Genomic DNA, 12,121 nt, shown 5'->3' with positions numbered 1-12,121 from the left:
TTAAGGCAAAAAAGAACTATTTAGAGTAAAGGGCATATTATTCAAAAAAGGAATAATTTACTAGGAAGATAATAATCCTAAGCCTAGTCATAATGAACAGCATAGTTTCACAAGATATGATGGGAAAAATTCTGGAATTTCAAAGAGAAACTGGGAATCATAGTGAAATCAAGAGTCAGATAGATGCTCAAATGACTGAGCCACCCAGACGCCCCAATTTCTATAACATAATTATGTTATAAACAATACAAAGATAGCTCCTCCAGATCCTAAATGCTTTCAAACTAAAAAAAATGTACTTTTCTTTTTTTCAGGACTTTTCTAATCATCCTTTTTATTTATTCTTTTTTTTATTATTTAAATTTTAGTTAACATAAAATGTGTACTTTTAAAATTGAAAGGGCTGCATATTAAAACTTGTGAGAAAAATTAACATAGAATATTACAATTCAGAGCAAGCATTACTTCTGGGGAAGAGGGAAAGGATCCTGTGAGGGAGTATGAAAGGATAATGGGAGTCTGGTATTATTTTAGTTCTTGATTTGGGCTCATAAGTACAGTTAATTTTTGATAATATCTAGTTGTACAATTTTGATTTGTGCACTTTTCCATATGTATGTCATCCTTCAATAAAAAGTTAAAAAAAAAACCCTATGGGGTGCAGCTAAGGCAATTCTTAGAGGTAAGTATATCCCTTTTAAATCGGTATAATAGTAAATATAAAATATTGAAAATTCATGCGCCAAGCATTGAACTCAAACATTCAACTGGGAGAGCAAATACTTCACAATTTCTTAATAATGAAGAAATTTCCTAGTGAAAAATATTGATATAGCAGAAGAGATTAAAGGAAACATCAAAGTTAAGATTCACGAGCCTAGGGTGCCTGGGTGGCTCAGCAGCTTAAGTGTCGCACTCTTGGTTTCCACTCAGGTCGTGATCTCACAGTTCGTGGGTTCCAGCTCGCACTGGGCTCTGGGCTGACAGCATGTCTTCTGCTTGGGATTCACTCCCTCTGCCCATCCCCTGTGCGCGCAGGCTCTCTCTTACACTCTCTCAAAATAAATAAATAAATAAATAAATAAATAAATAAATAAATAAAATAAAATAAAATAAAATAAAATAAAATAAAAGAATGCCTCAAAAAAAAAAAAAAAGATTCACAAGCTTGTTTACAATCCCTTTATAGCAGATCCTTTTTGACATATTACCTATTCGTATGGAAATAGGATGTAACAGTATGTATTGTGTAAGTCCTTTAAAAACTGGAAATGATTCTTCTAAGTCACAGCATGCAAACCACATGGCATTATGCAGCCAGGGAACTTCAGGCTTAGGTGGGCGTTCCTATTAGAAGACAGAATGAAAATGAGCAATAAGTCACAAAGACAACCACAAAATATACTTTCACCTTGTCCAAGTGAAAAAGCAAGCTTCAGTTGCATGTTAAAAATAACCATTTGCTGAGGCCAAGTAGTAATAGGTGCTGAATCAATTCTACCTGTACACCTTTGCCCAGAAGTGCAGCTGGGGAAAGCTTTCCAGGTTGACATTTACAAGAAGCAGTTGATCTGGTGAAGGGTTAAAATTAAATCTGTGAAGTCGACTTCTAGCCTGTTCCCCAACATGTTGCACCAGTCTCTCCCCACTCCCCAAATATTATGATTTTATTCCCCTCAAGACTAGTTTTCAGATCTGATTCCCAGATGTTCTCACCTCTAGGAGATGGGGAAAGCTGAGTAGTATAGCAATATCAGTAGCAAGACAGGTGATGATCTCATTTCAGCAGGGCTGAGTGTATGTTATGTCCAATTATTATTTCCTATATCCCTAGAAACTTCTGGGAAAGGTATTATGCCATCTGGAAGTATTCCCTGAAGGTGGGTAAGCAGTTTTATTTTATTTTATTTTATTTTGTTTTGTTTTATTTTATTTCACTTTGTTTTATTTTACTTTACTTTAATTTAATTTAATTTTATCCTGAAGGTGGGTAAGCAGTTTTAAAAGAGAGAAACAGCTGTGATTATAGACTGAAACTAATTCTTTGAAAATTCATGAACATTCGCCTGAGGTTCTATACTACATTTTAAAATAAGTTTATTTATTTATTTTTGAGAGAGAGAGCGAGAGAGCAGGGGAGGGGCAGAGAGAGAGAGGGAGAGAGAGAGAATCCCAAGCAGGCTCTGCACTGTCAGTGCAGAGCCCAATATGGGGCTTGAACTCATGAACCGTGAGATCATGACCTGAGACGAAATCAACAGTTGGGACGTTTAACCAACTAAGCCACCCAGGTGCCCCTATACTACATTTTTAAGTAGCTTTATTGAGATACAATTCACTCATTTAGAGCATACAATCCCATGTATTTTAGTAAATTCACAGGTTGGTGCAACCATCACCACAGTGAATTTTACAACATTTCATCTCTTCAAAAAAAACCCCAGGTATTCTTTAGCTATTACCCTTCTATCTGCCCCTGGCCCCAGCCTAAACAACCACTAAACTGCTTTCTGTCTCTATAGATTTGCCTGTTCTGGACACTTCATATAAATCAAATTTTATAACATGTGGTATTTTGTGACTGACTTCTTTTGCTTATTAGTTTAGTGTCTTGAAGATTTTACTCATGTCATGGTTTGTGTCAGTACTTCATTCCTCTTTATGACCAAGTAATATTCTGTTGTTATGAATAGACCACATTTTGTTTATTCACTCACCAGGTGATGGACATTTGGGTTATTTCCACCTTCTTGGCTACTATGAATAATGCTGCTATGAATATTCACGTCTAAGTTTTTTGTGTGGACATGTTTTCATTTCTCATACATACCCAGGAGTTGAACTGCTGGATTATACACTAATTCTAGGTTTTGTCTGAGGAGCTCCCAGACTGTTTTCCAAAGCAGCTGCACCAGTTTTGACTCCAGGCAGCGGTGTATGAGGGTTTTTCCACATCCTCACCGACACTTGCTATTATCTGTCTTTTTGATTCCAGCCATTCTAGTGTGGATGAATGGTATGTCCTTAAGGTTTTGATTTGCATTTCCCTGATGAATAATGATGTTGAACATCTTTTCACATGCTTATGTATATCTTCCTTGGAGAAATATTTATTCAGGTCCTTTGCCTATTTTTAAATTGGGTCATTTGTCTTTTTATTGTGGAGATGTAAGAGTTCTTTATGTATTCTAGATACAAATCCTTTATCGGCTATGATTTGCAAGTATTTTCTCCCACTCTGTGGGGTTGTCTTTTCATTTTTTTTTTTCATTTTTTTAATGTTTATTTATTTCTGAGAGAAAGGCAGAGCATAAGTGGGGGAGGGGCAGAGAGAGAGGGAGACAGAATCTGAAGCAGGCTCCAGACTCTGAGCTGTCAGCGCAGAGCCCGACGCGGGGCTCGAACTCACGGACCGCGAGATCATGACTTGAGCTGAAGTCTGGCACTTAACCAACTAAGCCACCCAGGTGCCCCAGTGTTTTCATTTTTCTAATAGTGTCCTTTGAAACAAAAGCATGTTTATTTTTGATAAAGTCCAATTTACCTATTTTTTTCTTTTTGTGCTCATGTTTTTGATATCAGATCTAAGGATCCATTGTGAAATATGCAGTTATGAAAATTTACTCCTACGTCCTCTTACAAGAGTTTTGGTTATTACATTTAGGGTTTTGGTATGTTTCAAGTTATATATGGTGTGATTTAAGGGTCCAGTTTCACTATTTTGCATGTGGCTGTCCAGTTGGCCCACACCATTTGTTGAAAAGACTTCTTTTCCCAATGAATTGGCTTGGCACCCTTGCCAAAAATCAGCGACTACAGACACATGGTTTTATTTCTGGACTCTCAAATTTGATTTCATTTATCCATTTGTCCATCTTTGTGCTGGTGTCATACAGTCTTGGTTATTGCCGCTTTGCAGTAAGCTTTGGGATCTGGATCCTTTGTAATTCCATATGAGCTTTACAATAAGCTTGTCAATTTTTGCACAGAAGTCAGTTGGGATTCTGATGCGGATTGCACTGAATCTGTAGATCATTTTGGGGAATGTTGCCATCCTAACCGTATTATGTCTCCAATCCACGAATGTAGGAATTTTCCCACTTATTTAGGTCCTCTAAGGTCTTTCAACATGTTTTGTAGTTCAGAGCATAAGTTTGAACTTCTTTTGTTAAATTTATTTCTAAGTATTTTATTCTTTCAGTTGCTATTATAAATTGACTTTTTTCCTAATTTCATTTTTCATATTGTTCATTGCAAGCATATACAAGAAATACAAATTTATTTTGTATGTTGATCTTGTATCCTGCAACCTTCCTGAACTCATTTATTAATTCTAATACTTCAGTCTTTTTTTAAGCAGGTTCCTTAGTATTTTCTATATACAAAATCATGTCATCTGTAAATAGATATATTTTTACCTCTTCCTTTCTAATCTGGATGCCTTTTATTTCATTTACTCGCCTAATTGGCAAGAATCACCAGTACAATGTTGAGAAGAAGTGGTTAGAGCAGATATCCTTGTGTTGTTTCTGATCCTAGGGAGAATGCATCCAGGCTTCCACCATTAAGTATGTTGTTAGTGTTGGTTTTGGTCCATGCCCTTTACCTAGTTGAGGGAGTTCTCTTCCATTAATAGTTTGTTGAGTGTTTTTATGATAAAAAGATATTGGGTTTTGTCAAATGCTTTATTCTGTGTCTACTAAGATGATCATGTAGTTTGCTTTTGTATTCTATTGATTTTATTGATATATAGCATTTATGATAAAAATGGGAAATACTAGTATTAAAATATGAGTAACTAAATAAAGTGACTAGATAAAAGATGTCCTCCAAACACATTTCTAAAAAAAAAATCAGTCAAGAATCATTCTAATTTCCTCGTGGTAGAGGAAAAGAAAGTTTAATAAAAAACTTTTGAGAAGTTTCTTAAGATGATTTCTAATTTTAAGTTTTGTGTTTTTGTCTTTCTTTTACTTTAGAGAGAGAGAGCATGAGTGGGGGAGAGGGGCAGAGGGAGAGGGAGAGACAGAGAGAGAGAGAGAGAGAGAGAGAATCTTTTTTAAAGATTTTTATTTATTTAATTTGAGAGAGAGAGTGCATAAGCAAAGGAGGGGCAGAGAGAGAGGGAGAGAGAATCCCAGGCAGGCCCTGCACTGAGCCTGGGGCTTGAACCTATGAACCATGAGATCATGACCTGAGCTGAAGGTCTGGGTTTGTCCTGGGAGCATAGGGCACTGAAAGTCAAATAAAAAAAGCATGAAGTTCAACCTCCCATCAATACACTGAGGCTCAAACACTGGCAAACAGGTGCAGATGTCATGTCTGCAGGGACCAAGGGTGGGGCTCAAGATTGGGAGGATAGAGCCAAGAATTTAAAGTGGGGTTAAGATGGAACTTCAGTCAAGAGTTGCGGGGGCATGGCTCACTTCTGTGGCTGACCAGGTCTGTAGTACGGAGGTGACATAGTCCAGCTGAAGGGGCTGGAGAAAGTTCCATAGAAAGATGAATGCAAAGAAGGCAAGTGCAGCAGAACTCGTATTACGGTATTGCAGGTGACAGTCCAGTTATATTACGTCCTGTGCTTTTTAATGAAAGCTGTGTCCAGGGAAGAGAGAGTCATGATTGCCCAAACAGTATTTCCAAATCTATGAGTTACAACATTATTGAATTTTAACTCTTCATATTTGTAAGATGGTCAACTTTTCAAAACATGATCACATCTACTAGTTCATTGGTTACTCCCCGCATCCCAGGACACTGCTGCATAGAAATTGCATAGACATTGCTGAGTGACAGCCTGGCCCATTAGACCCTCAGTGCCCACATCGCTGGGCCACACAACCAAATGTATAACCTTCAGCCACTACAGAGCATTGGTAGGTGCTTGTGGGCTCCATTTAGAATAACATTTACAATCCAAACGTGAAACACATACCTTTTCTAATCCTGCAGAACCTCGGAGAAAGAAATTCCACTCGGCATCAGTTAGGCTTTCTTGCTGACGCATGATCTCTACACACAGCATAAAGCTGTAGATGAGTTTATGTTGCTCAAAGAGTCCTCTGGAAACATTGACGTAAGCAGTTAGAAGCGTTTGTTCCAGGAGTATTTCCATGCGCTGTTCTAGATCGTCTGACTTTACAGATGTTTCAATTGTTGTATTGAACAACTGTGTGAAAGAGAGCTCTATCAATGTCTTGGATAATTCAATTCCTGTAAAGAAAAAAAAAAATCCCTGCTCCTCACTCCCGCCCTTCTTGGCCCTGTATTTTGTGAGTCAGTAGCAGCACAGGAGACGAATAATGTACTATGAAAAAGCCAGAATTCATCCCAAATTGATAAGTGATATTTATTTTCTGCATTCTCCTTTGTTCCCCCCACCCCATCTTTCAGCAATGAACCACTGCCAAACACCTATCAATATTCAAAAAGGCATCATCTTGATGTGAGGCAGAAAACTGGAAAATGGAGGTGAGCTGGCAGAACCAGTTTTTTCATGTCCTTAACTCAAATTTGATAATCATTTTGGGGTGAGAGATGTAAGGGCAAGGGAAGGTCATGTGCACTTCTTGGCACTTCTCCAACATAATTGTTAGGATGTGGGAAGAATGTGCTAGAATATTCTCTGAAATTTAAGGGAAAGCCCTTGTTAACTCTCCCCAAAGTTTGGTCGACAAAGGGGAACGGAGTTGTTACCGTAAAACACTTAGAAGAAAAGAGGATGGAGCTTTCTTTAACAACATAATGAGAAACAGAGAAGTTAAAATCCCGTGGAGATGTGATGTTTAGTGCCAAAATAAAACACAGTGAATCTTGATACACCCTAAATAATTTCAACGTGACATGCAGTTATGAATGGCTTTGGGAGATGATGCCCAGGCCAGTTTGGTCACGTACAAATATGTTTAGGGTCTCTAGTTTCCCTTCTAAACAGAAAAACCCCAGTGCATTGATGATTCATCCCATAGCCCTTTTTCTGTCAGCCTGAGATATTCTCAGAGCATCTTCATTTTTATTTCCTGAAGGAGATTTTAAAACCTTGAAAAGCATGAATTCCAAAACCTCCAAAACCATTATGAAAGTCATTTAGGTGGAATTCAAGGATTTTCTCATCCTGTGACCTTGCTTAGTTTAATACCTGCCAACGAAAGGAAGGAAGCAGAGACATGAGAACAGCAAAGCCCTGTCTTTAGAAGCTGAGATCTGACCCCAGAACAAATGGTTTTTAAGGCTGCTAAAGCAAATGCACATCTTGTGGGAAGAGAGCCCAGGCGCGTCTAAACAACATGCCTCTCATTTCTTCCAATTATTCATTTCCATTCTCTCCTGCAGCTCCTCTTGCTGCTGGACCCTTAACTATAACCTGAATTAGACACTTAGAGGCAAAACCAAGTTCGGTCTAATGTCATAAAAATTCAACTGCTCTTTTATGGAGGGATGGAAACAGACTCTTTATTCATGAAACACTAATTACGTAGCAGCACGGTGGGGAGGCAGGGATGGCTGAGGCTTCATTTCTGCCTTCTGGGAGGTCAGAGACCAGTAGGTTAGAGAAACCCACCACCCAAGGCAATGTGGAGGAACTGCCAAATAAGACATAGCGAATGTTTTCGGTAAAAGACTGGTGCAAATTTTTTGCTACCCTTCCCACTGACAAGCAGAGTCTAAATGGGTTAGTCGAGGAGGTCAAGAGTAAATCTTTCCTTTCTTCCTCTACAGTTTTCTGTGCATGCTGAGCACTTGAGTGTTAAGAAGACATGGCAGGTGGGTTGCTCTTGAACCAAAAGACTGAACCCAAACTCCTAGAGGGTTTTACCTGATAAATAGACTCATGATTTGTCTGAGTCAAAAACGTAACTCAGTGGGATTTAAAGGGAAACCAAAGACATAGATTTCATGGACAAAACAATGTACTTACCTGTTTAAAATATTTTAATGAATACTGATACATAGGATCTATTTCTGAGAGGCTTGCAATAACAAAGTACATAACAGAGCCTTGAGTGGCTACTGGACGATACTTCTCACGAGCAACATTTATCATCAGCTCAGTGGACTCAGCTTCCTTTAGCCTGATTTTAATGGCACCTGAAGTGATCTGAATAAAGATACAAAAACAAGTTCTTAGGTTCCATTTTTTAAAAAAATGGTGGGATTTTTGGCATATACCCAATTAGGTCTAGGACAGAAATAAGGATATGGTGACTTAGTGATTACAATAATAGAATAACTGAATCTCAGGACCAAGCTAACCACTGTCCTTCCAGAGAGGGGGGTAGGCAAATGGGAACAGCTGACAAAACCAGAGCAGCACTTCTCTGAGATTCAAATCTGACGTGTTTCTGAAAGGGACACCTGACAGAGTACTCCCAGATGCTTCCTGATTTCCCCCTGAGCAGTCCTGAAATGATGCAGGGTTCACATAACAGAAGAAGGTATGAGGGGAGAAGGGGCATCCATGAAACTGCCCCAAAGAGGGGGGTGGAGAGAGGCTGGAAGGAAGTGGTGTCATATCCCATTCTGGAATAACAAGGAAGACTAGCATTCTTTCTTTCCCTAGCGTTCATAGGTGTGAGGAACATAAGGAAACCTGGGGATAGTAGCTGTTGTTTGCGAAGGATTATAACCTAAGTAAGTTGGAGATATTTTCAAGGTCTTTGCTGTTCTTTGCTGTTCTGTTTCAGGTTAGTGGTTCTGGAGAGCCTTTTGGCCAATGGGTTTTCTAAGATTCCCTTCTCTGTCTCCCTCAGTCTCTCTATATTGCTATCTGTCTTTGTCGTCTTCTCTCAACCCCCATTTTTTTCAGCTGTGGATATCCCTGGGTTGGGAAGTTTGTGTCTAGAAAGTCAAAGAGTCTAGGGCAGGGACTAGAAAAATCACTATGCGAACTGGTGTTTAGTATTTGCTCTATTGACAGGAGAGCTAAAAGGGGGTCTAACAGTCTTTCTGTCTAGACCCCACTGCCCAACGGAAACCTAATGTGAGCCACATATATAATTCTGTCTTTTCTCAGTTTATTAAAAGTAAAAAGAAACAAGTGAAATGTATTTTAACAATAATTTTATTTAGCCCAATATAACCCAAAGTATGTTGATTATAGCAGCATAAAATCCATGTAAAATTACCGAGATATTTTTACTTTTTTTTTTTTTTTTTTTAGATTAAGTCTTCGAAATCTGGTATGTAACAACACATCTTAATTCAGGTTAGCAACATTTCAGGGGCTCAATATCCACATGTGGCTAGTGGCTAAATTAATTCTAGACTGTCCACCCCTGTCCTCCAGGAAAGGGAAGGGAGGGACTCAGCTTTTTCCAGAAACCAAAGGCTCAAACTCTCTCTCTGTGTTGACCCCTTAGGAACCTGAGGGGACAAGAAAGAGCAGAGCTGCATGGGAAGCCTCAAGCTCAGTACTGGATTCAACTAGAACATTTACATATGAGTAGAAAGAAGGAAGTTGATATGGAAGCAGTTGGATCAAGGAGACCTACCTGCAAACAATTCTTTATTTTTGGGGGAGCTCGAGGCCCTGATAATGAAGACTCCACCAGGGCTAAAGAGAAAACAAAGTGGACTATTTTCTTCTTTTTGCCAGAGAGTATTAGAATTGTTTGTATATATTTCAGTTGAGTTTAGTAACTACCTATAAGTATTATGCCCAAGAGACTTGAGGTCTCAGCAGTAATCAGGGAATATGATACATATTTTAAAATGAAGGGTCTGGGAGGTGCCTGGCTGGCTCAGTTGGGGGAGCATGTGACTTTTGATCTTGGCTTCATGGGTTTGAGCCCCATGTTGGGTGTAGAGATTACTAAAAATACACGAATAATAAACAAACTTTAAAAAATGAAATAAATTGAGGGCTTTGGGAGGTTAGGGGAGTATAAAGTACAGGCAAGAAATGGCAGGAAACGTGGCCCAGGAATAATCGGTCCTACCTCTGCCCTGTAGAAAGGATATCTGTAAGGCAACTCCCTGCAGACACAGAAAGAAACCAGCTTACAGAGAAAGAAGGCAGTCAGAACACATGTATCTACCTTACTCCCTATTGAAACCACAACAAAATTATAGTAAAGGGATTTTTAAAAACAGTGCAAACTCACAAAGATAGGAAGAATGGAAGAGGAAATGTCAATACAATTTGAGAACCAGAAAGCAGAGAGTAGAATGGTAAATGACTTAGCAGACCCAGGAAAACAGTTTCCTAGGCTGCAAAGGGGAAAGCCAAGAAGTCACTCAATTTGTAAAATACAAATCCCCTTCAAAGGCTTAAGAGGCGTCCAAACACTGGAAGGGGGAAGGGCCTAAAATAAGCATTGGTTGATAGACTCCCAAGTCATCTCCCCACCACCAGTCAGGGGATTGCCCTTAACCCCACTCTGACTGGAAAATAGAGGTTTCATCCCTGGGGAAATTAAAAGAGAGGCTTAACAAAAATTTTTTTTGATGTTTATTTATTTTGGGGGGGGGGCAGAGAGAGAGAGAGACACACAGAATCCGAAGCAGACTGTGCTGACAACTCAAAGTCCGACATGGGGCTTGAACTCATAGAGGGTGAGGTCATGACTTGAGCTGAAGTCGGACACTTAACTGACTGAGCCACCCAGGCACCCCTAAAAGAGAGGATTTTTTGATGGAAGGAAGCCAGGCACAATTGAGGCCCTGGTTCCGCAATGAAAACAGAGATTTGGTAAGTGTATACATGCTGAAGGGTGACGCCCTAGCCCTTCTCTCCTTAGCCCCTCGCAGCCAGAACTTCGTATTTCTAGGCAATGTAAACATTGGATGTTTAACTATAATCAGGATAGAACTACGGTGGGAGGCTGGGGGATGGGAGGAAAGGGTTGTGGGGGGGTATGGGTGTGGTAGAGGTATAGACAACCGTGAATGTATAAAAGAAAAACTCAAGAAGTAGCAATATGAGTCTATTATTTGAGGAAAAGATGTAAAACTCCAAATAACCAAAACAAAAAAGAGATGAATGTAGCTGTCTTTATGGAGGAAGTCGTGGGGGGGTGGGGGTGGTGGTGGGGCACACCAAGAAGGCAGGGAATCCTATCACAAACCTTGTACAAATAGCACATTCTTTAAGCAATTTGTGTGTAAAGTTTTGATGGCAAAAAATAAATGGGTTAACCACCAACTTCCAGAAGCTAAAAACCCGAGGAAGAATGAACGGCAAGAGGATAAAGAGACTGACAAAGAGAGGAAAGAAATGGGAGCGCCAGAATTACTTGTTTGTTGTTTGAATACGGAGATCGTAAAGAGACTGTAGGATGTAAAGCAGTAAACCATTTCTGATGTCAGTGAAAGACAAAGAACGTACCTTCTGTACTCCCTGTCAAAGGGTTTTTTAAAGTAAATTATTTTCTGTTTCTCACGAATGGATGAAAATCATTTTGCAGGCTATATTCTCAGTATACTTTTAAAATTGTGGTTTGAATCTGCCAAACAATTCAGTGCAAGATTATGCGTTTAATGTAGAACTTCATCTTACTAGCAAGACATTTTTACTGAACACCAGTTATACGCAAAGCACCATGGTGAGCCCTTGGAGAAGGAGTATCAAGCTGAACTGTTTGCCGATTCGACACCAAATTGAACAGCCTAACACGAGAGATGAGACATGTAATTAGATCATGGTGACATAAGGTAAACAGTGTCAAGTGCTATAAAAGAGAGTCGGATGAGTCGCTACTGGTGTTCTAAGGAGGAAGAGATTAATTCCAGTTGGGGATACCAGGGAGGCTTCCTGAAGGGGTGACATTAATGTGAATATAATTGTTTTTCCTTTCAATTTACACCTTGTCCCGGTTCTTTACATGCTTTATTTTAAAAATGCAGACAAGATGAGAGAAGCTATTGTGTACAGTTTCCCTCCTCTTCCACTGGGGGGTGAGGGACCCTGCCAGTGGGACACACTCTGGTGCTACCCCAGCAGCCCAGGTGCGGCTGCCATTCTTGCTGAAAAGACTTTGCAGAATCCTCAAAAGCTGCAGGTGTAACTTTTGCAGCAACACATTTTTTTAAATGTTTTTATTTATTTTTGAGAGACAGAGAGAGACAGAGTGTGAGCCGGGGAGGAGCAGAGGGAGAGGGAGACAGAATCCAAAGCAGCTGT

The 12,121-nt window shown here is 39.5% G+C and overlaps 1 protein-coding gene across 2 annotated transcripts in view; it reads right to left on the bottom strand.

Moving 5' to 3' along the window:
• DNAH6 (dynein axonemal heavy chain 6) overlaps window positions 1-12,121 on the bottom strand; it is a 242,122-nt gene that overhangs the window by 45,211 nt on the left and 184,790 nt on the right. For both annotated transcript variants that reach the window (XM_042932835.1, XM_042932838.1), the window contains exons 60-62: window positions 7,919-8,098; window positions 5,936-6,169; window positions 1,212-1,347 (exon numbers count right to left, since the gene is read on the bottom strand). In XM_042932835.1, coding sequence (XP_042788769.1) covers window positions 1,212-1,347; window positions 5,936-6,169; window positions 7,919-8,098 — 550 coding nt within the window. The remainder of the gene's footprint in view (window positions 1-1,211; window positions 1,348-5,935; window positions 6,170-7,918; window positions 8,099-12,121) is intronic.

This window comes from Panthera leo, chromosome A3 (genome assembly GCF_018350215.1).
Source record: "Panthera leo isolate Ple1 chromosome A3, P.leo_Ple1_pat1.1, whole genome shotgun sequence".
NCBI classification, from domain to species: domain Eukaryota; kingdom Metazoa; phylum Chordata; class Mammalia; order Carnivora; family Felidae; genus Panthera; species Panthera leo.
Note: the sequence above shows the minus strand (reverse complement) of the source record. Positions and strands in the feature narration are given on the sequence as shown.